This window comes from Mytilus californianus, unplaced genomic scaffold (genome assembly GCF_021869535.1).
Source record: "Mytilus californianus isolate M0D057914Y unplaced genomic scaffold, xbMytCali1.0.p SCAF_1, whole genome shotgun sequence".
Classification (NCBI taxonomy): Eukaryota; Metazoa; Mollusca; class Bivalvia; order Mytilida; family Mytilidae; genus Mytilus; species Mytilus californianus.
The window spans coordinates 122,511,686-122,538,894 of NW_026262581.1; the positions used below are offsets into that span (position 1 = coordinate 122,511,686).

Sequence of the window (27,209 nt, forward strand, 5' to 3'; positions counted from 1 at the left end):
TAGAAATAGGTTATATACACGTTAAATGCATGTTATATAATTACTATCTTAATCGATTAAATTATGTACAATTAGTTAAAATGAGATTGATGACAATAAGCCTTATGACCGCAGCTGTCATGTCAACAGAATTTGACATCGGGCACATGTCAATGTTTCCATTTGATGGATAAACAAATAGTTCATTGGTTAAATTTTTAAATTGCTATGACAACAATTGTTGGCATTATTACGATTGGCTATTTTCTGTCACGTGACTTATTGCAAGCTAATCGTCTATTTCAAACATGGCCGTCGACTACGGAATCAACTAGGGGGGTGTTATATTTTCTTGTTAAATTACAGTGAATTGAGGCAGATAAATGGTCTAAGATCTTACCATTCATGGATTGGTAGTCCCCGAAACGTACTTTTATTGTTTTTATTTGTATAGACTTATTTATTTTAACATATTTTCGAGACGGAAGAGTCAACATTGATTTCGTTGGGGAAATTTTACCATCGATTGGGGGTTTTATTTACTTTTAATAAAACCAATTCAGATTAACTATGGCCGAAGAAAATGAGATAATTGGCAGTGCATCGGAATTTATAAAAGGTTAGTAATAAAGTCCTGTATCATTCTCTTTGCTGCAACTTAGAAAACAGAAACACCAGAACAAGTCTTGACAAGGTTACAACGAAATGGCGATTTCCCTCTCGTTTATGTACCTGCATGCTTCAACAAAGGGGTCATTCAGAATATCATGATGTCCTTATTGTTCTTCCTGAAATAAATATTTGACCTCATCCATCATTTTCTGGACTAACTGTTTCTAAATGATTGCTAATATAAAACTGAAAAGATTTTAAAAAAAAAGGGGGAGGGTTCTGTATTATTCCAACACAACAATACTGAGATTAAGCCTTCCATCTGGTTTAATTTGTATGCCACTGGTAACCGTTTGAAAGAGAGATACAAATGAAAAATAAAATGGGTACTTGTGAGTAAAGGTCTTTTTAATCGGTCTCACTAACTAGCGACAAGAGTAAAAATTTAGTGACAGGGAAGTTTATATTCATCTTTCGCTTTGGAAACAATGCCATGTTCTAATTACAATAGAACATGGGTTGCACGTGATTGACGTGTTTACGAGACGTTTCGGCCATATGTCGTTTCAGCCACACACCACATTGGCCTTGGTTGTTTGGACCATTATGCCTTTTTTCGTAATGTCAGTGCATACTCATCAATGTTTTTTTATAAATAAAAAGAGGTATCCTCGTCTCATGGGTTTTCCTGCTATTAAGAATGCATTGTGACGTCACAATTTCCATTAAAAAAACATTCATAGTACGAATTCATATGACATACGAAACATGATCTGACCATAAGTAAATATTCTTTATATGTGATTAGACTTAGAAAATGTCACAGTCGGCAGAAAAAAAAAGTTTAAATTCTATTATTTTATTATTATCAGTAGATTGAAGTCTCGAAAATATATTCCCCCACATCTATTATGCCAAATGATCATTAAAAAATGATTTGAAACAAAAAATTATATAAGTGCTGTACTTGATTTAAGAATACATTTTTATGCCCCACCTACGGTAGTAGAAGCAGCATTATGTTTTTGTGGTCTGTGCGTCCGTCCGTCTGTCCCGCTTCAGGTTAAAGTTTTTGGTCAAGGTAGTTTTTGATGAAGTTGAAGTCCAATCAACTTGAAACTTAGTACACATGTTCCCTATGATATGATCTTTCGAATTTTAATGCCAAATTAGAGGGTGTAAGTGCATTAGGGACAGGCAACCTTTCAATTATGGCAGAAACAAGGAATAATATGAATCTGGAATAATTTTGAATTCTGGAAAAGTGATTTGAAATCTATGATGAAAACTTACCCATGCATGCATGCATGGCTAAGGGGGTTAGTTAGTTCATACTGAAATATCAGTAAAAGTAATGTGAACATTAGCCATGTGCGCTAGCCATATTTAGTAGGTTAGTTTTCATCATACATTTCTTGTAAATTTTCCAGAATTCAAAATTATTCCAGATTCAAATAATTCCTTGTTCAGACATGAACACTGCTAGATTAACAGAAAACTTCTATCCTAAATAAATTTTATAAATAAATAGTTCAAAACATTGTGAATATTTCTTTTTGTGTTACAGTTCATATCTATAAGATAGTACAATGGTATCATTTTGCTATAATTATAAGGCCATGAAGGCCTTGGGGGAAGCCATTGAATTTGGAGATTTCAGGTGATGGGACTCATGTCTTTCTTGGAACACTCTTTAAGCTATTTTTATCGCATTTAATGGTGCTGCTCGGACTTATAACTATGAACCATTTGTGATATTTGTAATATTTTTTTCAGACCGACTGTATTTTGCAACATTACGTGCCAAACCAAGATCTACAGCACATACACATTACTTCTGTGTGGATGATGAATTGATTTATGAAAAGTAAGTATTCGATCATGTGTGTTGTTATTAATAATTACATTTAGCATTGTTAACTGAACATAGTATCCACCTATTCCACCATAGCCCACAGGTAAATGAATGGTCTTTAATACAGTATCACAGTACTATAAGTGCACCTGTTTTGCATATACTTTGGATTCATTTAATTTCACGGGTACACATTTTTGTGGATTGAGGAAAATTGGATTTTCCTGTATGTTAGATTTCATGGTTTTATAAAAGTCTGCATACAAGCCCATCAATTTTTGTCTCACCTTGACGGAGTCAAAAAGCAAGACATAGGTATGCTGGTGACGGCGTCAACAATGTATTAGTTTGTGATTAGGTTTAGTTCATGGTGATCCAATAATGTGGTAGGTCAATGGTATTTGGTATGCAGTTGTATTAGCATTGGCACATCTCATTACCATGGAGATTATTTGGCCCTGCCCCCTCAGTCAAGGTCTATTGACTTTGAAACTTTTCATAGTTTACATGTATTAGTTTGTGATTAGGTCAATTTATGGGGAACCACTAGTGGTAGGTCAATGATATTTGGTATGCAGTTGTATAAGCATTGGCATATCTCATTTCCATGGAGATTATTTGGCTCTGCCCCCTTAGTCATGGTCTATAGACTTTGAAAATTTTGCTAAGTTAACATGAATTAGTTTTTGATTAGGTAAGTTCAAGGGGAACCATTAGTGGTAGGCCAATGTTAATTTGTGTTCAGTTGTATAAGCATTAGCACATCTCATTTCCATGGAGAATATTTGGCCCAGCCCCCTTAGTCATGTTCTATTGACTTTGAAACTTTTGCTTAATTAGTTTACATGTATTAGTTTGTGATTAGATCAGTTTAAGATGAACTGCTAATGTTAAGTCAATGATATTTGGTATGCAAATGTATTGGCATTTGCAAATATCATCTCCATGGAGATTATATAGCCCCACCCCTGATCATGATTCATTGACTTTGAAACTTTTACATAGTTTACAAGTTAATGTTTGTGTTTAGGTTTGTTTAAAGGGAACAACTTATAATAAGTCAGTGGTGTTTGGTATGCAGTTGTATTAGCATTGGCACATCTCATTCCATGGAGATTGTTTAGCCATGTACCATCAGTCATGGTTTATCGACTTTGAATATTTGCATAACTTACATGATAAAGTATTGCTATTTTAATTTCAACATTTGCATTATCAAAATTACAAAAACGCGAGACATATCTCTGTGATAACAGTTTATTTTGCAAATAGAAAACGTGTACCTTGTTGTACATTTCAATTTCGTAGTTCACCTTTACTCACAAAATCCAAGAAAATTGGTATCCACAAATAATGAATCAACAGTATGTAATATAAAAGATTGTACATATGTGCTGTACAATTGGTGTAATATAACATTGCAGTTATATGCCTTATTATCAGACCAAGCTTAGCAAGCAAAATACCAGTCATCAATGAACAAAATGTTTATCTGAGATGAAAATTTATCTTTTTTCAAACAAATAGTTTGAAATGAACACTATTTCCTTGTCTTGATGAATTGATATATTTAGAAAAGATGAGGAAGGAAAATCAATCTTGTTATATTGTAAACATGGAATGTAAACCCTGAAATTAAACTCTTAAACAAATTCGCTTTTATGTAAACCTACAGTTTCTTCAAGTGCATTGTAAATTGAGGCTCTCAAATATCTTAACAATGGCCTTTAACAAGTTAAAAAACCATATTGACTCATCTGTTCTCTGATGGAAAAAAAATGTTACATGACTACAGGTACACAATTTCTGGCTCTTTTGTCTTCACAATTTTAAATACATTTGTAAAATCAACAGATGATTACAAATTACATTTTATTCTTTGAATATTTCAGTTTTTATGCAGATTTTGGGCCATTGAACTTGGCACAACTATATAGATACTGCTGTAAGCTGAACAAGAAGTTAAAGGTAAACTTATTTTGAATCAGGATGTACTACATGTTTATATGAAATTGTACTATTACAGCAGTGCGCTGTAGTATTTTGTTCTTAAAATGGGGGTAAAGTTCAAACCTATACAGTGTACAAACTTTTGCTCATATCATCTATATTAAAAATACAGTACTAGGTCAAAAGTGTTTCACCTATTAGAAGTTTTCCTATTATATAGAAACACATTTTTAATCAAAATTCTACTGGAGATATTTCTTGTCCGAATTGAATGATTTTTTTTCTTCTTCATTAAATACAGAAATGTCTGTACTTTCCTGCAATAGTTATGAAATCTATTATATCAATTATATATTTTAAGGGAAATCGCTGCTCAAAGAGAAATATGAATTTCTGCTCGAAAAAATCATAGGGCTAGATAGGAAAAAAATGACACTTCATTTCAATATTTGTATACAGATAATGATTTCTCAGAAATGACGTCATAAAAATATTTCATAATAACCATACAAAAATTGTACACATTTATGATAAATAATAGGGGAATTTCCAATAGGTGATACACTTTTGACCTAAGACTGTAGTTTACAGTAAAGAAATTTAAATCATATAGTATTAAAACTCTGTTTGGCTGTGTTCCAGGTAACCTTTGGCTTTTACCTGCCTCGGGTACAAATGATTAACCTAGGTGTTCTTTAGTCTGTTGCCAAATATTTGTTACTTTGTCATTTGCAATAAGAAAAACAGGTGTTGAAGAATGAATAGAGATTTGTCACTAATTTCAAATTGGACATGATAAACTTGATTTTGTGTATGTGTAAGATAAGGATATCTATGAAGCATAAAAAGGGGGAAAACTAAACTTATGTGTGAACAATACAAACAATTTAAACTAACAAACAAATGAATGACAGACCACAAATTTTTAACATGAACACTAGAAAAAGAATATTACATTCCATTTACCTGTGCACATTTTAGGACATAACCAAAAAGAAAATATGTTGACCCCTTTTGAATTGATAAAACTTTTTTAACGATTTTAATGGGACAGTAATGTTTATGAGGTCTTAAAGTGACTTTTATTGTCAAGAACGAATAAAAAAACAGTTTTCACCAAAAGCATTAATTTGCTTCCTGTGTCTTTTACAAGTAATGTTGGTAAACACTTGCAGCACAAAATTTTACTTTTATGAGGCAAGAAATGACTATTCTCATCATTCATTTAATTACCTTTTATTGCAGTCTTTTTCATTAGCTAAGAAGAGAATAATACATTATACAAGTTATGATGCAAGAAAGAGAGCAAATGCAGCATTCCTGATCTCTGCATATTCAGTAAGTATTTTACAGATTGCCACAAAAAAGTAATGTTAGAGTATAGTGTTATACATTAAGATTGAACATCAGTTTCTTAAAAAGAAGCTACAAAAGAAAAGAAATTCATAGTTTTGTATATGACTTCATTGTTTAAAGACCATCTGTACATGTAGACTGATTTATTTTGTTCATGTGTCTAAAAACACTTGCCTTAACCCTTAGACCGCTCTTCGCGACTATTGTCATTTTGATAAAACAGTCCGCCATTGCTGCGTGCAACAATTGTTTCCGTAACTTGTTTGCTTACACAGTTACATTTTGTACCATGGAATGGGCTACGTCAATATTCATGAAATTTGGCATTTTAGACTTGTATTGATTTCGATAGGTTAAAATTCAGCTTATTTTCGAGTTTCTCTTGACTTTAAATCAGCTATAAGCAATAAAAGCAAGGGTGAAAAATTTTTAATGAAAAAGTAACAAAATGGCGGATATTGTTTGGAGTGATGGCCAACAAGTTCAGAATTATTTCAATGATAATGACGTCGTAGCGGCAGCCGATTTGAAGGATTTGGACCGTAACAGAAGATATGATGGATGGAAATAGAAACATTATAGCAAATCTGCCAGCAGAAGACTTTTCATGTGAAAACCACAGGGATTTCCCAGACAATGAACGAAACGGATGGACATTAAACAGGATTGTGATGTTTATCATTGCACTGTCAACTGTGAAACATATTTGATCACTGACATTGATACTTCCGAACTTTGTGTTCATTTAAGATTATTTATTGACAAAACCTTTATCAATGAACTTGTTGGTTAAACTTATTTGTACTTGGAAGTAAAAGTTGGCGCAGTGAAAGTCGGAAGGAAAATAGTCGCATAAAAAATCCTGCTGGTCCGAGATGAAAGTTTTTTCTTTTGATAATCACAATGGAACTAGTTCATAAAAGAGATTTTCAACAATATTGGTTCAATTCTGAAGTAATGGATACTTTTGTAAAGTTATAACATTGATGGATTCGTTAATAAAACATAAAATTTTAAATAATTACCTTTGTTTACCTCTATTTGCACCTGTACAGGTAAAAAATGTCCAAAGACACGCAAAAAATAAAAAGAAATAAAAAATACAAAGATATAGCAATTTTATTTCATCAGTGATTAACAATTTCATCAGCAATACACTAAAGTACAATAGAAATGAATGCAGCAGTCTAAGGGTTAAATAAAAACATATTTCAATACTAAATCCTATGAAATTTGATATCTATCTTACAACCTGTTTATAACTACATCCATTTCAATTTTTAGTCCCCACTGACGAAGTCGAAGGGGACTTTAAGTTTGCACTGCATCTGTCTGTCTGTCCATCCATCCGTCAGTCCGGCAAATCTGTTTTCCACACTTTTTTCCTTCGTCCTTGAAGATATTGATTTGATATTTGGTGTATTGTTTTATCATGACAAATTACAGATCAAGTTCAAATTTTGTTCCGGTCTGATGATTTTGTGCAGAGTTATGATCCTTGGACTTAGAAAATTCACTAAAATAATCAGTTTTCCGCACTTTTTTCGTCATGCTTGAAGATATTGAATTGATAATTGGTATATAGTTTTAGTTTTATCATGACAAGTTACAGATCAAGTTTGAATTTTGTTCTGGTCTGATGATTTTGTGCAGAGTTATGGTCCTTGGACATAGAAATTTACTTAATCAGTTTTCCACACTTTTTTTCATCATGCTTTAAGATATTGACTTGATATTTGTTATATAGTATGATATTATAAAGCTATGTTACCATGCTGTTTGAAATAAGGGGATTCTTGTATCTTGGGCTGGATGGGCAGCTGTTTATTATAGAGAGAGAACAGGCATTCAACATTGTAAATATATATTTTAAAAAATTTGTAAGGGTTCCGCTGAACCCAGTGTATCGTCTACTTGTGCTGTTAGTTGCAGGCTCAACAAAAATGGGGAAAAAATTATTAAAAATTTTCCTCTAGATGCTATCTTTTGATTGTAAGAAGCTTCTATCCAAGTTTGGTAAAAATCCAGGATGGTTTATGAATCTAATAAATGTTTTTAAAACTTTTAACTGCAGACTGTATGTAATGTTAACTTGAAGAAAAACTAAGTCCATTTATAAGTAATATACGGAAAAACAGGAAATAAATTTTTACAAAATTTCCTTCTAGATACCGGTACTAGCTTTTGATCATAAACAAGCTTCTGTCCAAGTTTGGTACAAATCCAGGATATAAGAAAGTTATTAAAATTTCGAAAACTTTAACCACAGAGTGAATATATGTGGATGCCGCTGACACCGACAGAATGTAGGATCGCTATGTCTCGCTTTTGTGACAAAAGTCGCAGGCTCGACAAAAATGAACAAAGACTTTTTTTTATTTCATCATAAGGCTTTACAGGTAATTGTGATGTGTTTGAATGTTTATTATTGAACAGTTTAATTAAGGGGATTGTAAAAGAACAGGTAAATTTTGACTTCAACTCACCTACATGGCCTTTGTGATGTGTCTATACTGAGATATAGAAAAAACATCCCATGAATTAATGGCTTTGGTTGTTTCAGGTTATTTATTTAAAGAAAACACCAGAAGAAGCTTATAGGCCGTTAGTTGCTGGTTCAAATCCGCCATTTCTTCCTTTTAGGTAAGTCATACAATAGGATTCATTAAAATAAAAAAAAGATACAATTGCTACATTAAAAAGTATGTGTTGATACCTATGAAAGTATTTGACAAAAATGTACATGAAAGCAATTGACTATAATATTAGACATTTTCAATTTTTAAGACATTAACAGAACTAGGTTCTTTACAGTGATTACAACATTTCAAGTGAATAGTTAAAGCATCACTGGATATAGAAATAATGAGATGTATTTTAATTACCAAAGCGACAATTATCCACCAAAACCAGGCAGATAGGTCTTTGTTACATGCTTCTGTTTTAATGAACATGAACTTTTCTAAAATGAAATAACTTTTTGAAAAAACAGTATTCAGAATATGTAGATCTTTTTATTGTTTCTTAATACAAACAAAACCAAGAAACATTAATTGAATATTTGCTTTCTCAACATCCGTATTTAAATCATTATACAGGCTTATATCATTTCAAATAAATGTTTTATATTACAGAGATGCCTCATTTGGTGCATGTACATATAACTTGACTTTATTAGACTGTTTACATGGTTTAAGTAAAGCACTAGCAAATGGATTCTTTAATTTCGATACCTTTGATGTGGATGAGTATGAACATTATGAGGTAAGTTTGTAACTCTCAGTACCATCATGTTAAATCATTTATCATGTAAACAATCTAATGTATATCACAAAACTGAAAAAATAATCACTCATAATGTAAAGGAAGTTTTGTGAAATTGGATAGTGAATATTATTTGAATGGATATACTTACATTTTGCTCCCTTAGTCCTTATCAAAGGTATATAAGTGAACTGAATTTAATTACATTTGTAAAATGCATGTTCAAAGTTGACAACACACTGACACAGTTTAACTATGTTCAATAAATGGATACACCACCGCAATAAATACAGTTTGTTTATGAGATGATGATGACGGATGACTGCTTAACGTCCAGCGACAAATTAATATGCATATTCAGGACGAGAACATGCTAATGTAATATGAATATTAACCCTGCATTGTACTAGATCGACAGGCTGAGCTGGATTTTTAACGTGCTAGTTCACAAGGTAACAGTCTGCAGGAAGACACATCACATTTCTCCGAGCCGACCAGTCTTTACTCTTACTCCTTAATGTCGCATGCTTAGCGGAGAAGTAGTCTTTGGTTTGAACACACGACATCCCACACTCGAGGTGAACACGCTACCATGTGACCACCGAAGTTGTTTGTTTATGAGAAAATGTAAATATTTAGCATAAGGTCATTTCTATCAATTATAAGGAAATCTTTATCTATACTACATAGATCACAATATTGTTGCTAAGTAGTGACATTGAATATACTGTTACCTAATTGCAGAACTAAACTGTTAAAAATGTCAACCCCAAGTATAAGGAAATGTCCACAATAAAAGAAAGTAATTTACTACTGTTATTGACCTCAGTATATTGTTATAGTTGCATTATGCCTTCACAAGGATATAGATAGTAACATTGAAGACCATATAGTTCATCACAAACAAAACGAGGCTATCAGCTTTGAATGTATTTGAATAAAATTGCAAATTTTTTACCACGGAATTTGTATGTTACAGAAAGTAGAAAATGGAGATTTCAACTGGATAGTGCCAAATAAATTTTTAGCTTTCTGTGGACCTCATCCTAAAACCAAGATAGAAAATGGTAGGCTTGAAATGTGTTTTTGTGTTTGAACATGCTGTCATAATCATGATAATTGAAGTATTTGGTGAATGCTTGCATGTGGTTGGCAGTGGTTAAAAGATTGACAGCATGTTCTATAAACTGCAGTTTGGGGTAACTCAGACTTCAGTTTGACATTGATTGATATAAGTGTACATCATATTTGAAGGTATGGTAATACATATTTGTCTGTTCATCAGTATTCATTTTTAAGACAGATTTGGGGATTATGACAGAAAAAATCTGATGGGGTTTGAGGAAGTGTATCTTTTAATACTGTTTTGGTATTTTTAGTGCAATGATTATTTTTTTTCAAATTTGATTCTTCAAGATATTGATGGATGCAGTCCAAAAATGATGACTAGTTAACCTACCTTCAAATCATGTGACATGTACATGTTATTTAAAGTAATAGATTGAAATTTTTACTGGTGTTTTTTTATTTTATGTTTGTTTCTCCTACAGCGGGTAGAAAATGGGGATTTCAATTGGATCATTCCCAATAAAATGTTGGCTTTTAGTGGTCCACATTCCAAGAGCAAGATTGAGAATGGTATGAAATGCATCAAAACTGCTAGTCTGAAATGCTTGCTTTTCATTCATGTCTGAAAATTGAAGAAAAAATTGTAATCTTCACTTAGGAATAAAATTGTAGCTTCTTTGGTCACTTTTCAGTAGTATTTTTCAGTGCTATATTTTTTCATGAACATATATATGCACATTTTTAACCATTTCAATTGAAAGAGATCATTGGCTGAGCTTTTTCAATGGTGTTCATGGCAGCATTAAAAGATTTTTTTTTCACTAGTTGTGCTGTGAAAACATCTTGCTAAATGTGCATGCATTTTAGACAAGACTTTTATCCAAACTGTAGTCTTCTGTTTCAGTTTTTTTTATATCAAACTGTGTGCATGCTAATATACTGTACATGTAGTGTAAATCATACAATACTATTATTCTTAAATGGTTTACTCTTTTGTATATATATAGTGGTTTATTTGTTTATGAAGTAGCATATTACACATAATGAACAGCATCAATGCATTTTCAACAGAAAACCTTGACAGCTAATATTTGAGGATAAAAGTGAATTCCGAAATTATATAATATTACTTGCTGATGTCTAGATATCTCACTTTGGCATGTTTGGAATAAGAAGATACAATGCTGTGTCATCTTCAGTGCTTGTCAAAATTTAGAATTCCAATGTCTGGGAAATTAACATTTTGACCTCTTTTTGGCACTCACTAAGGGGGAATACCATCTCAAGGTTTACAAACCAAATTTCCTTATTTTTATTGTCTTGCCTGTCGCGGAAAGCGAGACATCAGGATTGCTTTTCTGGTGATGACTGTGACTGCAACGACGGCGTCAACAATTGTTAAGTTTTCTGCTTATGTTGGTTTGATAGGAACTACTTGTGATAGATCATTTATATTTAATATAAAGTTGCATTAACATCTGTACATATCAGTTTGACGATTATTTCGAGGCCCTGCCCCCTAGGTCATGGTCCAGTGACTTTGAATTAATTAGCAATTTTCAATGTTAAATTTTCTGCTTGAGTTAGTTTGATAGGATGTACTTGTGATAGATCAATGATATTTTGTATGAATTTGCATTACTATTTATTCATATCAGTTTGGTGACTATTTCCAGGCCCTGCCCACTAGATAATGGTCCAGCGACTGAATTAATAAACCATGTTGCTGTCCATCAGATTGTCTTTTTCTGAATTTTATGCTGACAGGCCAGAGATATCTGTGTCAACAGTTAATATTCTATGTAGTCCTAGACTTATCATTTTCATGTTATCTCTACCTTTTGAGATTCTGATGATGAAATTTTCAGAAATTATTCTTTACACACAACAAGTTAAACTAGTACATTTATAGGTTGATTTATTACTCTGCACATTACGAAGGAGGCCATATTTGGGATATAAGGGAAACAAACTTTTTACACCAGAAAAGAGATATTTAGAATAGGTATCAGATGGATTTTGGTAAGAGTGCAAGCTTCCAACAAGATTCTTTTCTTCTCCTTGATCTTTTTACATATATAATTTTTAATCTCTTTAATCTTAATAAGTATTACAAGTATAACTCCTTGTCATCTGTATTTGGTAAATCTTGTACACTACCTGCCTATTGATTAATTAAATATATTAATGTGTGTGTAGTCTAGATTTAGTCAAAAGTATGAATTAAGTAAGATCAAATTAAACTCTTTCATGAGGTTTCCATGGTTTACAAATAAAATATTATTTCCATTTTATAGTAATTTTCTGCTCCTGTCAAAAGGCATGTTAGACATTATTTATTAATCTTATCCATTCATTCCTAAATTGGTTTTTGCATTATAACTAACGTAAAATTAATCAAAGTAATTGAAATATCAAAATTTTGTAAGGAAAATAAACACATTGAGTTGTTCATGTATTTTGTAAGACTGTCTCATTAGATGTATGAAGAACTGTGTCAGAACTATATTTTATGGGACTGAATTGCAATTTTTATTTTTAAAAAAGTGTCATGAAAACAGTATACAAGTTTTCTACACTTATTAAGACAAAGGAGCCTTTTTAACATAGTATCAACTAAATATATTCTCAACTAGTTTTATGTAACTTGATAACTTTGAATTGTGTATCATTTCAGGCTATCCACTACATGCTCCAGAGGCATATTTTCCTTATTTTCGGAAGCACAATGTATCAACAATAGTTCGATTAAATAAGAAGATATATGATGCTAGAAGATTTACAGATGCTGGTTTTGATCATTTCGATCTGTTTTTCACTGATGGTAGTTGTCCTACAGATAATATAGTACGGCAGTTTATAGATTTATCTGAGAATGCTGATGGTGCTATTGCAGTTCATTGTAAAGGTAAGATTGACATGTTAACAGTTTATAGATTTATCTAAATGCTGATGGTACTATTGCAGTTCATTGTAAAGGTAAGACATGTTAACAGTTTATAGATTTATCTGAGAATGCTGATGGTGATATTGCAGTTCATTGTAAGGTAAGATTGACATGTTAACAGTTTATAGATTTATCTGAGAATGCTGATGGTGCTTTTGCAGTTCATTGTAAAGGTAAGATTGACATGTTAACAGTTTATAGATTTTATCTGAGAATGCTGATGGTGCTATTGCAGTTCATTGTAAAGGTAAGACATGTTAACATTTGTATTTAGTTAAACAACTATCTACATGTATTTATACAGTATCCTTGGTGCAGGCAGTGGTAAAGCATATGCTTAATGTCACATAGAGTTAACTTTTAATTTGTCCATAAGAACTGAATAAAGGTTGAAAATGTTGAAAATGTTTTGATGAAGGTTTCATTTTCTTTTTTCATGACTTTTTAGTCATTTTACAAGTTTGACATTTGGACAAAAGCCCAGATGGTCAGAAAAAATATTAGGTTAATACAATTATTTGGCAATATAAATGTTAAGGCAAAGATCATTTCCAATATATGCTATCTTTGTTTCTAACGCAATGTCTTTTAAATGACATACATCAAACAACTTATCATGATAAAGTTTAAACTAGGTGTATAAATTCATGATATTGATTAATAAGTTTTGTACAATTTTGAGCATCTAATCATTTTATTTGCCCCGTAGACCTGTTCAAGTAAAACATTCTTTTTATATGTTTTTAAAATTTAATGGTTATAATTTGCAGTCACTAAAAATGTATCTGTTGTTCAAAAGTTATATCTTTTATGCATTTAAATGTCAAATTTATGGTTCTGTAATAAAAGATATATATTGGGCATGAATACATAATTTAATATTGACATTAAAACACCACATGGTTATTCAGCGGTTGAAGTTCAAACTGTGTTTTCTGAGTAAATAACTTCAAAGAATTATTTGTAGAGTGTTATAAATGATTTGATTATTATCTAATTTTATGAACTTCTCTTTAAATTTCAGCTGGCCTAGGTAGAACTGGAACTTTAATTGCATGTTATATGATGAAGCATTATAAATTCACAGCAGCAGAATGTATAGCTTGGTGTAGAACATGTCGACCGGGATCCGTGATAGGACCACAACAAAATTTCTTAGAGGAGTAAGTCTAGTATATTCATATAAAAAAATGTCCTTCACTATATAGATGATATAGAAAAAGGTTGTAGTTGTGGGCTGTGGGTTTGAAAGCACTGAAATAAATATTTATCGGTCGTCCCTCTCTGTATCACTTTGCTCAGCTCTTAATAAAATTGCATATCACAGCTTTGTGACGTCAAATACGTTGACCCTGCCTTAATAACTTTGACCCGGACATATCACCGACGTCATAATATATGAACCGATGTTGATAAGTTTGACCCGAACTTATCACGTCATCTTCTGGTTTGCTGGTGAAATAAAGAAAACGCTTGTTTCTATCATGCAAAATATGAAATACAACCCCATAAATCGATTATCTGGTTGTATGCATATTCATATTGTAAAATATCAGCTGCTCAACACAATATGAAGCCTTTTTGATCTCATTTGGTGCGCTCACTCGACAAAAAGCTTTATATTGTGTCTCGCAGCTGATATTTTACGATATCATTATGCAGACAACCTGATAATTGGTACTTATTACACTTTGTAAAATACATCTTATAACCAAAAGAACTTTGTTGTGTTAAGTTCAGTATCATTGAGGCAGAGTGGATGTTTCTTTGTCATGCGAGATACACCAAGTTCTTTAAATAGAATTTATTTTAACTGTAAGGCAAGTGCATTATGAACTATGATATTATTTCAATGATAATTAAAGATTTCAAGGTTCAAAAAAGCATTTAAACAATAAGATAACGTCTGAAAGACAAAAAATACCTTTCTTTAGATATAAAAAAAAAAACAAACAAAAAAAACAAAGAATAAGTATTACACAAACAGATAAAATATTGTTTTATAACACCAATTGCTGGTGCTTCAAAAAGAGTGAGCTATTCCTGTTCACTTGTTTCTCATCGAACTAACCATATCTACAGCACTGATTTTACATCAGATAATCTGAATTAGAATATGAACTGTATAACTTTACACTAAACCTATTGTAGGAAGCAATCCTGGATGTGGATGCAAGGTGATTTACACAGAGCTAAGTCAAATGATAAAGATCGTACGAGACATCGTCATCACAGTGTGTCAAAGATTTTGTCAGGTGTAGATGATATGAGGATACAGGATGCATTTGATTATCATTATCAGTCAGATGATGATGTAATTATATTTATTAACTTTTATTAACTACAGTTTTATAACATTATAACCATATCAGGGTCAAATATACGCCCTCGGAATTCAGGCTGAAAAGGCCACCTGACTTTGTATATGATAGTAGAGTATGGTTATCATAGTTTCAAATTCCTCAGTGTTTTAATTTAGTTTCATAGATTGATTAATTACTGCTTACCATCACCTCAGTGTGCATCAGATATATTGCAAGTAGAGCCCATTTAGCTTGAAATAAAATCAGAATGGATTGTATACAAATCTAAAAGTTCATTTAAATAATTCTGTAAAAAAAGAAGCAAGAATGTAGTATTAGTTTTTGAGTGATTAAGCAAGACATCAATGAAGTTTGCCTTTATATCTACCACTTTTGATTTAATTACAAGATAATACTGTGTAAATTTTAGATGTACACTGGCCCACTAACACGTGGTAGTATGATAGAGACTCAGGGAGACAAATTAAACCAGTTAAAGGTTCTGAGAAGAAACCATGCCAGATCTGCTACGACTGGTGCATTTGGGTAAGTATTAAGACACTGCATGTTATGGGTGTGGCTAGGCATGTCACATGCTGCTTAACCCTTCAACCATCCAGTTTGGAATATAATTAGCACCAACCTGACAATAATAGTGTGGAAAGATATGTACATATACCTTATTAGTACTTCAATTTACAAAAAAAAAAATGTCTAATATAAATCATTTGAACAGATTTGCATATTGAATAGTTTTAGTGCTATTACTGAATGCTGTATGCTATTGTTGAAGAAAAGGTCATTGCAGTAGTGTTAAACCTCTTTCTTACAATTTAAAAAAATGGATACATGTTGAGTATTTCAGTAGAGCAGTTGCACACAATACATATTTCAACTCAACCAACATTATTGTTTCCAAGAATGAGTAAAAATATATGTTAACAAGAATAGTACCAAAAATGGTATTTCATTTAACCCCAGATGGTGAGGAAAACTTCTTTTCAACATTCCAAAAGAACAATAGTTTGAAATATATTTAATTGTTTCTCTATATTTTGAAGAGGATGCATCTAACTCTCATTTCTTTTTTCTATATTTCTGTCTTAGAAATTCCTTTATTTACCTTAAAGGAAATATTTTATATGTTACAATCAAGACTTTTTTTTTCATTTTAAAGTAAATTTATAATATTTAGAACAAATATAACAACGCTGAATATATTGAAGAAATATAAGGTATTATTTTGTTCTCAAGTGATGTATGAAATAAAACAGGTGTCAGGGTAATTGGTTTTTCAAAATTTGGGTGAGTTACTATGATATTCTGTACAATAGGCATGATGATTTGAAGAGTCACAAGAGAGGCACAACACAGTCATATCGTTCAGGCGGCTCAAAAAGTGCTCACACTACTCCTTCATCGCCACTAAAAGCCTCCAAAACCAGTACAAGTAATACCCACCATACAAATACTTCAAGTATGAAACGTGGTACACGGCATACTACTGGCTCTACACCTAGTGCCAAAAGGTAGGTTTCTCAGACATCACTCATCAGTCATCATGCATTGATAAAAGGGAGGTAATCCATCAGTTTATTAAAATCTTGTAAGATGATATTTTTAGTTTTATTTGTATGTCAGAAGGCACAACAGGGTAAATACAAATTAACAATATAACTGAGTTACCTCCCTTATCATCACTAAATCACATTTGGGTTTTCTAATTTTTGTGTGGTATCATATTAATTGGGTTTTATGCACTTGTGGACTTAAAATTAAAAAAAAAAAAAATCCTATTCATAGCAGCCAGTCTGTTAAAAAAAGTATATATACAGTAAGAGTCTAGTTTTATAAATGGCTGCACTTTCCTTTCACATTTCTTTTACTAATCAACACCTCAGATCATTTTCATTCTGATCAGATGCAAAATCATAACATGAAAATAATGAATTTTTTTTTAGGCTAGATTACAGATGATATGTATGGTATTTTTTTAATGTCAAACTAATCGTTATGTCCCCCAAACTGTTACATATTATAAAAGAATGAATCCTTTTTGTAGAAAATTCAACTCGCATACATATAGTCTGAGGAAAGCTGTAGGCCCTAGGTATGATCCAGTATAGTCATTAATGGGCAACAGTTTCTGTAAATTTATGTTTGCTAATTTTGGTCAAGCTGATTTATTTCACCAGCGCATGCTAACTCTTCAGTTTGGATTAAGTTTGCTTTATAATTTATAATTGGAGCTTTGATAACTGTTGTTATGAGATGTTGCTAGGTTTTTTTTCTTTTGTTGAATGAAGTGTAATATTATCATACTCATGATTTAAAATTATCACAGAGTAAATGAAGTATTGAATATACCATAGTTGTATATTGATAGAAAATGTATGAATCATTTGTAAGAAAAGTAAACCTTTTCAGAGGTTTTGCAGATTGTGAATAAATGATATGTTTTCTGACAATGTACCAAAATTTTTTTTCCTGCAATTATTTAGATTTGAAAACATAAAAAGTATTGTACCCCACTTTCAAAGAAATGAACATTGCCTCCACCTATACCACAGGGTAACAAAATGACACTTTTATATTTGCAGTTAAATGTAAATGCCCCTTTTAACATCTTTCATAACTTGAGTCAGATAACAGGAAACATTTTTGTTTATGTATCCCTATTTGTATATTAAAATAGTAAATTGCAGGATAACATGAACATGTCTATTCAGTTGTCTACAAAATTTGATTTGAATGAGGGAAAATCTAAACCTTGAATGAACAAAATAACTCGCAGTTCTTCCTTTGAACAAATTGTTTTTCTGCAGTAGCAGACTTTTAAGTGCTACAAGGTTTGATTATTATGTATTTAGCTTACATGGACTGAAGGTTCAAGTTATTGACATTACAGTTATACTTTTCAGCCATTGCCTGTTATTATATTTTCATATAATACCACAGGGCAAATTTAAATCTGCAATGAAATATCCTTTATGGTATTAAATAAGTTTAGAAAGTATGGGGAAAGCGAAATAAATACATAATTTATTAGTACTTAAATCATTATTTCAGGTTATCTGTTCTTTTTATACGAGCGCAAAAAAAATTTTGGGGTAGTATATTGCTATCACGTTGTCGTAGAATGTTGGGATTCATTTTGGGGGTAATTGCCCAAACCGTTCAGGAATTAGGGGCCAAAAAGGGTTTAAAACAAGAATTTTTCTAGTTTTCACACAATAACTTATGTTTTAGTGTATTGATGTCTCTTGAATGGTACCACATTTTACCAAAAGAAAATTTCTTCAAATGTTTTTTTTTTTGGAAAAAGTGGGGGGGGGGGGGGGGGTAATTAAAATTTTCTGGAGGGGAGGTAAAAAAAAATTTTTTTTTGGGGGGGGGGGCAATTTTTTTCCTCAAGAATTAAGAAATTAGAAAGAAAATTTCTTAAATAATTAATTTTTTTGGAAAAGGGGGGGGGGGGGGGGGGGTCAATATATTTTTCTCAAGATTTAAGAAATTATCAATTTTCCAAAGAAAAATTGGGGGTCACAATTTATTTTCCTAATTCTTTGTATATAGTCTGAAAACAGATTTACTAAGTATTGCGCAACAGCACAGTGTATTGCACAAAAGCAAGAAATCTTCAATTGAAAATAAATACAAATCTTTTAACCAATTTCAATGAGGATTAATTTAAAGTCTTGAATTGTTTGAGGTTTTTACCATGTATTACTATATTGGATATTTTGACATTTTTAAATAGGTCTACATTGAGGTCCAAAGGGTCCAAAATTTGACTTTGTTTGATTTTATCAAAAACTGAATTCTTAATGGTTCTATGATATGCTGAATCTAACTGTGCATTCAGATTTTTTGTCAAATTAGTCCATATTAAGGTTTAAAGGGTCCAAAATTAAACTTTGTTTGAATTCATGTTTTTTTTTTTTATATGCTGAATCTAACCATGGAATTAGATTTTGGATATTGGACCATTTAGTAGATTAAATGTCCCATTTCAAATTTTAAAGTTATCTGACCACATTTATTCTGTGTCAGAAATCTGTAATAAGTCAAATATTTAATCACTATCCAAATTCAGAGCTGTATCAAGTTTGAATATTGTGTCCATACTTGGCCCAACTGTTCAGAGTTCGACCTCTGCGGTCGTATCCAGCTGCTCCAGGCGGAGTGCATTTTTATGAGGGAAAGGGGACTAAAACATAGCAATTTTGTTGTTAAAAATTTGTATTAAAAATCTACTTGTTAATGATTATCATTCAATATTTTAGTTTTTTAATAAATATGTCAATTTATTCATTCAGTTCTATTTATTTTCACTTGATCAATTGTAACAATTCAACTGCTGTATGGCCTTCTTGTTTTGTGCTTTTTTTTATCAGTTTATATTTTGTTAATTATCTTTTTTTTTTTAAATGTTTGTTATGAACTGCGAAAAATAAAAATCTGCAAAAAAAAATCCACATGTTACCCCTAAATCACATATTTCAATGTGTTTTTACTTGAAATTTCTGGTTATTAAATACAAGGTTTTGCATTATCTTTTATTATTAAAAAAGTATAATCCTGTTTGAACCATAAATACTGTAAATAATGCAGACCTATTATGATAATTAGTTACCATATTTAATGGCCAATTAAACATGGTCTTCTTCAAGTTAAGTGGTTGCATTATATATATACAATGTCTTTAGCAAAATGTGTATATTTCCAAGATTTACTTTATTTTGTTCCCTAGTTACCTCCCCTTACAGATTCATGGTAAACAACATTTGTAAGCTAATTGTTTGATGTGTAATTAATATTAACAATTGTTTATATGTGAAGTGATGGGTGAATAAACCAGGGAGTTAATATTTGATATGTTTTTTGACTGGTTGGGTGAATGTTTCGTCTTACTGTGATAATTAAAACCAACCATTCTCAAGATTTAGTTTTGTTCCATTAGGTTGATAGATAATTATTTGATAGGAGTACACAGATTGCTTTTACTTGTTTCTCTTTCTTTTTCTTAGCTGCATGGCTATGCTTAATATTAAATATTTTTCACATGATTTTTATAACACTGTTTTTAAAAATTAGAAATGCATTTTCACAACTTTGAGAGAAAAGATTAGGGACTAACCGACCTGTATGACAATAGGGTGTTCAGCATACCTCTATTGATTAATTGGTCTACTCACCATTTTATCTGACTGTTTATGATATTAAAAATCATATTGTCAAAAAGAGATGTGGTATGAATGTTTGGAAGTAATCTTACAACACGTGAAAAAAAGACATCCTAATTGACTTAGTTTTTTTTTTTAATTCATTTGTTATTTGCTTCACTTACATCAACAAGACAAATTAAGTGACATAAGGAATATGCATTTTGTATGATCTTAGTTTTTAAGCATGCAATAATTAGATTTTCTCATTATAGATATGTGCAATATCATGCTGAACACTTTAAAGGCATACTAAGTTGTTGAGTAATTGTGTCTTTGTCAGAGTTATAACAATGAATGTTTCTCTTCCTTTAATTTCTGATGTCACTTTTGTGCTTTAGCTCCTTCGACTACCTCCTTCGTAATAAGACATCCAGTGACAACTTGGGCCTGACGAGCAGTCGAGGTTGGCCCTACAAATATCAGTTTATGAATACAGTAAGTTTCACTAACATGTTTAACCCTTCACCATCCACATTAGACCTGTATAGTGTATGTTAACAAAAACAATCCATTTTATACCCAAATTGTTGTACTGATTTACTATATAATGGAAGTGAGAAGAAATGAAAAAAATGGTACTTTGATAAAAGCCAAGTGGTACAATCGCAGTCTTTTAAAAGTTTTATGTGTAAATTTAATGGATATGTGAATTTTTTGGACACATTTTTGAGTATTTAGATGTCTATTATCAGTATGGTTATGAAACTGATTTGAAATTCAAAGGGGAAAAAATCAGATTTGCATGAAATGCATGTAACAAACTTCCTTATATGAAGTACATGTATAGATATATTTTTGTTAACTTTGAAGCATTGAATAATATATGTTGCTTTTTTTTCTTTTTTTTTTGAAGGAAATACAAAATGTTCAATTGATTTAGAATTTTTTTTTCTCAAATAAATGAATGAATAAATTAAAATTAATAATTATATAGGAAAGGAAACAAACAAAAAGAAAAAAAAACTTATTAATTTATTAATAGGTCATAACATACTTATTATTTGAAGCATTGAAATAAAAACACCAAATTTATTAACAAACACTGTACAGGTCTTATTTCATCTCTCAGCTGCTTGTTCTCTTTGATGTTCAGCTTTTTTGAAAGGTTCAAATTCTGTAAAAAGTATCTTTGAAACTGAATACAGAAGTGTGATGTAAATGCATTTATTTTTTTTTTTTTCAAAAGGATTTCAAGATAGAGGTCAGTTCCCTTTTAAAGTCAGTCATTGTAGACAATCTTAACTGAACAATAACTGTGTATATGTAGTTAAAGAAAGCCCATGGTTAAGACATGTTCGCTTCACAGGTTTGAAATAAAATATTTCTCTTTTTGTGTGTTTTTCACACATTGTTCTATACTATTGTGCATTTTTATTGATTCCATTTTGAATATGAATACAAAGTGACAAAGTGACAAGGAAAATGATTCCATTGGACTCTTAGAAGTCATGAACGTGATGTTTAATAACTGTTTTCTGTTGTAACACTGCTGATCTTCTATTGCATGTATTATATATATATATACTTGTGTGGTTATCGTAAATGTTGTAACCTGGACAAAATGTATATAACTTCCATAATGAGTCTATAACTGTCTTGTTTAATTGGGGACTTCTGATGGTGCTTTTTTAGTGTTATATTTTCTTCTAATACCTGACTGAATTTAACATGCTCAATTTATTTATTTAAAAAAACTTAATAGTGATAATTGTTATTTTTAACTTTTTTTTATAAAGAGATATTATTAACTTGATGCATAGCTATAGTATGACAGTATTTTCTGTAAAAGCAAGCTTTACTGTCTTGATACATTTGTGTTGTGTGCATCAGTTAGTCCTTGAGTAGTCATGATGAAAGAGACCAAAAACCTTGATCAATCTTCTCCAAACGTTTTACTTATAATCCTGTATCAGAAAGTACAACTGAGTTGATTTTTATGGTCAAAATCTTGTCAAAAAGATACAAGCGGAACAGTTTGATGTAGCTTTATCAACTCTTCATAAAAAGAAAATGACCCTTTATTATTTCCAAGGTCAGGGAAATAGGGTTAATCTGAGGTCACGTCTATATCAAAAGGTTGTTAAATAACACTTAGTTTATCATAATTTTCATGAGTGGAAGATGGGCCATATTAATTTTTAGGGGTCAAGGGTCCATGATAAAAGATTGTTGTAATACAGTTCTTTTTTTTTGTAGAGCCTGCGACTTTTGTCGCAAAAGCAAGATATAGTGATCCTACATTCTGTTGTCGGCGGCGGCCACAAATATTCACTCTGTGGTTAAAGTTTTTGAAATTTTAATAACTTTCTTAAACTATCCTGGATTTCTACCAAACTTGGACAGAAGCTTGTTTATGATCATAAGATAGTATCCAGAAATAAGTTTTGTAAAAAAAAAAAATCCTGTTTATCCGTATTTTACTTATAAATGGACTTCTGCCAGTTAACATTCCATTCACTCTGGTTAAAGTTTTAAAAATTTTAATAACTTTCTTACTATCCTGGATTTGTATCAAACTTGGACAGAAGCTTGTTTATGATCAAAAGCTAGTATCTAGAAGGAAATTTTGTAAAAATTTATTTCCTGTTTTTCCGTATATATACTTATAAATGGACTTAGTTTTTCTTCCAGTTAACATTACATACAGTCTGCAGTTAAAGTTTTTAAATCATTTATTAGATTCATAAACCAGCCTGGATTTTTACCAAACTTGGAGAAGCTTCTTACAATCAAAAGATAGTATCTAGAGGAAAAAGTTTAATAATTTTTTCCCCATTTTTGTCGCAAAAGTAGGCGAGACACTGGGTTCTGTGGAACCCTTACGATTTTTTTCAAACTTAGTATACAAATTCACCCTGAAGAGAACCAGAATTCTATTGCAGATGGAGTGAGGTGTTAATTTTTAAAGATGATTATTTCCCATAATAGAAAGCACATTTTGGTTGACATGGTTGCAAGGAAAAGTTGGCTTTGTTGGGTACTTGTTGTAGAGCACTTGATAATTTTGAGAAACAGTAGTAAATTTGACAGAGGCCATTCCTATTATGTCACAAACAAATGTCCTAGTTCACTTATTTAAGTTAATGTATTTGTGATGGAGGTGTTTTAATTCAAGTACAATATTTGGTTTATAGAATCGTTGTAAGGTGTTCATGTCTGTCTGACGTGTTACATCGATTAAATTAGTCTAACTTTTTGATCAGTTTTAATTTGCTCATTTACTTAGTTTTATTATAATTTTAGTTGGTTTTATGATTGCAATGCAAGGTACATTAAGGTTTGATATTGGTCTTAAAATTTCTTTGAATATTAATTTCAATAAAAATAGAAAACTTTTGATGAAAAGTTTAGTAAAAATGTCTGACAAATACAAAAACAATAAGTTCTGATGAATTAAAACAGAAATGATGTCATAATTGTGCACTTATAAGATTGAAATAATTATCTTTACTTATTGTCTTGTTAAAATAGATAGTTTTTGGGTCAGTTGACATTGGTCACATGATGGACCACCATGTGTTTTGCTAAGATGTGTATCTCACCCATATGCATCATTTTATAACAAATTCATTTAAGTCGAAGGGTGTGGCAAATCTTTTTCAGAAGGAAAAATTAACTTTACAAATGATGTTACTTTAGAATAGATATAGCTTTGATTAGTGAATTTAACTTGTATGAAATATTAGCTGCCTTTTGATTTTGAAAACTATCGTACAATCTCTGTAAGTGTTTGTTTGACATTGTAAAAGGTAATTGTACCATTTATATTCAGTAAAACATCTAAAATCATTTTGCCATTTAGGCAATGTAACAATAGTGTCAAGTAATATATCATGGGCTACTGATGCCATCCTTTAAAATGGGAGAATGACCTTGGACAAATTTCATCTCTCATTTTAGTCTTCATCTTTGTAACTGCTTTAGGGAAATATTGGTCAGGTGTTTAAGGAAATGTATAATTTAGGCTTAAGTATTTTTACCACGATGATGGATGCCAAATACTGCCAGAATTATTTATTCTCTTGTATGCTACATCTAAATATTAAAATATGTATAGAGTACCTGTACAATATCTCAGCACAGACATAAGAGTTGAAGCTGGCAAAGATTAGTTGTTCATTATTCTTGTGAGAAAGGTGGTAAACAATGAAAAACAGGATGGTATCAGTATATCATGTATAATGTTATTATTTCTATTGAGCAGTGATTTAGTATATGCATGCTAGAATGGGTGTGTGTTGATACAGTAATACAGTGTTATCTATATAACAGCTGTTGTAACTTGTTTATAATCATGTTGATGGTAATGTATTAAATCATACTTTCTGTAGTAACTCTAGTGGGCTCATCTGAAAGAACAATTCAGTATTTGATTGGATCACAGAAGAGAATAGAGAATGGAGTATTCAGGTACTATGGCATCATTTCTTAAAACCAAGATTCTTTTTATTGACAAATATATTTTATCTTTGCAGGTCGGTTCCTCTTACTCGAAGTACTAAAGCCACGCTAATAAGGTGAATGAGAATGGTGGTAACTGTGATAAATGTCTACCTATGCAGACTTTTTAGTGTTGTTTTAACTGGAGTTAATTGATTGTGTACAGTTTGTAATATAGCACAACCTGCTTATGAAACCAAATTGTAATATACTGGAGAGTGATCTCCTTTTGTAATTGTACATAACTGATCATGGTCACACAAATGTTTGTCTCTAGTCTTCTTCTTAAACTCTCTCCTTTTAGAATAATGTATTAATCAAAGCAAGTTTTATATTTTTGACATTTAACAGACTTTTATGATGACCATATCAGGCCTATTAATATAAATACATATTTTATTTATTAACTTTACAACATTTTTGTAAAGTGTTGAAATATTTGTATAGTCTGTATTGTTGAGAGGTGTGAGATTCGTAGGTTATCTTTAAAATGAATAATGTTTTTTTACATGATGTTTTGAGAAAAGTTTATTTTATTATTTGTTGTTGATGTGCAGTTTTGAAGGACCCAAGTTGTATATTTAATTCCAACAGTTTTTAAAACAAAAAAAGGAATTTTTAAAAGTGTTATAATCACCTTGTTTTAAATCAGATTGTTAACAATATACATTCATCATTGTGCCTTTTATCACGCACATTGTATCTGTTTTAGCAAATAACTAAAGCATCTTGGAGAGTTTGTTAAAGTAGTATTTTATCTTTTGCTAACTGGTAAGTTTAGATTTTGTTGAAAAAAACCCAAAACTGAAAACTTGCATACTGAAATAAATTATTTCATGTTATTCCAAAATAGAAAGCATTAAATATACCAAAGTTGCTACTTTGTACAGTTTCATCTGTTAATTTGTAGATCATTGAATAGTTTTGCTGATTCCTGCTTCATAGTGCATACCATAACCAACAGGCGTTGAATAGAAGAAAATATTTACTTCTTGCTTTGTTTTAAATTTTGTATTAATCCTTAAGTCTTTTATTTAATATTTATATTTGCATAGAGCTCAGGTTAAGCTCTTATTTATATATTAAAATGAATTTTTAGGAATTTTAAGATTAGCTTACTTTATTTCTGATTAATGACGTGTTGAGCGCTTGCATGCTACAATGGCTTTTATATTATTCACCTTCCTTTTTATGTTGATTCACTTTTTATACTTAGTTGACATCTGTAGAATCCTGATTATATATGTTATATTTGATACATTTTATATATATAGATACATTTTGTTGAATTTTAAAATATTTACTGGGCTAATGCTTTTCATGAAAATAATGGTACAAAATTAAAATTCTGACACAGTTAAGATTAAATTATGTTCAAACTGTAATTGAATATTATAAAAGTGAAGAAAAAAAAAAAGAATGTATTGATAGATAAATAGATTGGATTTCTATTTTCAAATGGTTGAAGATCAAATGTAATTTTTCAAATACAATGATGTGAAATGTAATTGTTTATATTTTGAAAATTTTTCAAATACACAATTTGGCCTTGATAAGGGAATTTTTTTAAGTTTTGAGTTTTGAATAATTATTTGGCAATTATTTACCAAATGGCTAGAGTAGACTTATTTACATAGATGAAAGTTTTAAGTAAAACATTTTTTATAGAAAAGATTAATCCTTTAAATATTATACAATGTCAATTATTTCTCTTTTTTGTCATTTCAGAGATGTAATATCAACTGTTGTGAAAAAGCAATAAGGCTTTTTAACAGTATAGTTGTTAATTTATTGATAAATCAGCATTGCTATAAATATGTTGCACCAATCTATATATTTGTGAAAAATGTGACAAAGTAATGGATTATTCCTCTACGTAAACTTGTTTTCGAACTTTTCAAGATTTCTGTGAGGAAACGATAATATAGTTGTACCACAAAACTATCCTATAATAAAAATGATAGAGAAGAAATATTAACTTTTGATCTAGATTGGGGGGGAAATCTGAAAAATTTGACAAAAAAAAAAATTGGTGAAACATGATTTAAAGTATATGTTTGTTTTTATGTGAAAGTGGCATGAAATGTACACAAATGAAAAATGATATGTGTTCGTCATGTCGCAGATCCTATCTATCCATTCAACATCCTGTCAATTGACGAATGTCAAATTGTTATGATTAGAAATATAAAAAAAATATTCAACCA

The 27,209-nt window shown here is 30.8% G+C and overlaps 1 protein-coding gene across 10 annotated transcripts; it reads left to right on the forward strand.

The window, feature by feature from the left end:
• Positions 1–253: 253 nt before the first annotated feature.
• On the forward strand, positions 254–27,209 carry LOC127712110 (dual specificity protein phosphatase CDC14A-like). 10 transcript variants are annotated; one of them, XM_052218357.1, is made up of 16 exons: positions 255–598; positions 2,368–2,458; positions 4,339–4,414; positions 5,642–5,734; positions 8,316–8,395; positions 8,887–9,016; positions 9,996–10,083; positions 12,762–12,992; positions 14,056–14,194; positions 15,183–15,345; positions 15,765–15,880; positions 16,669–16,863; positions 17,397–17,444; positions 20,088–20,110; positions 20,901–20,997; positions 25,038–27,209. In XM_052218357.1, exons 1-15 carry the CDS (start codon positions 550–552, stop codon positions 20,951–20,953), a joined length of 1,575 nt encoding a protein of 524 aa, XP_052074317.1. In that variant the 5' UTR covers positions 255–549; the 3' UTR covers positions 20,954–20,997; positions 25,038–27,209. The 10 variants fall into 10 exon arrangements, with proteins under 10 accessions (XP_052074306.1, XP_052074368.1, XP_052074317.1 ...); XM_052218346.1 differs by lacking the exons at positions 9,996–10,083; positions 20,088–20,110 and adding an exon at positions 10,567–10,654 and having other exon boundaries at positions 254–598; XM_052218376.1 differs by lacking the exon at positions 20,901–20,997.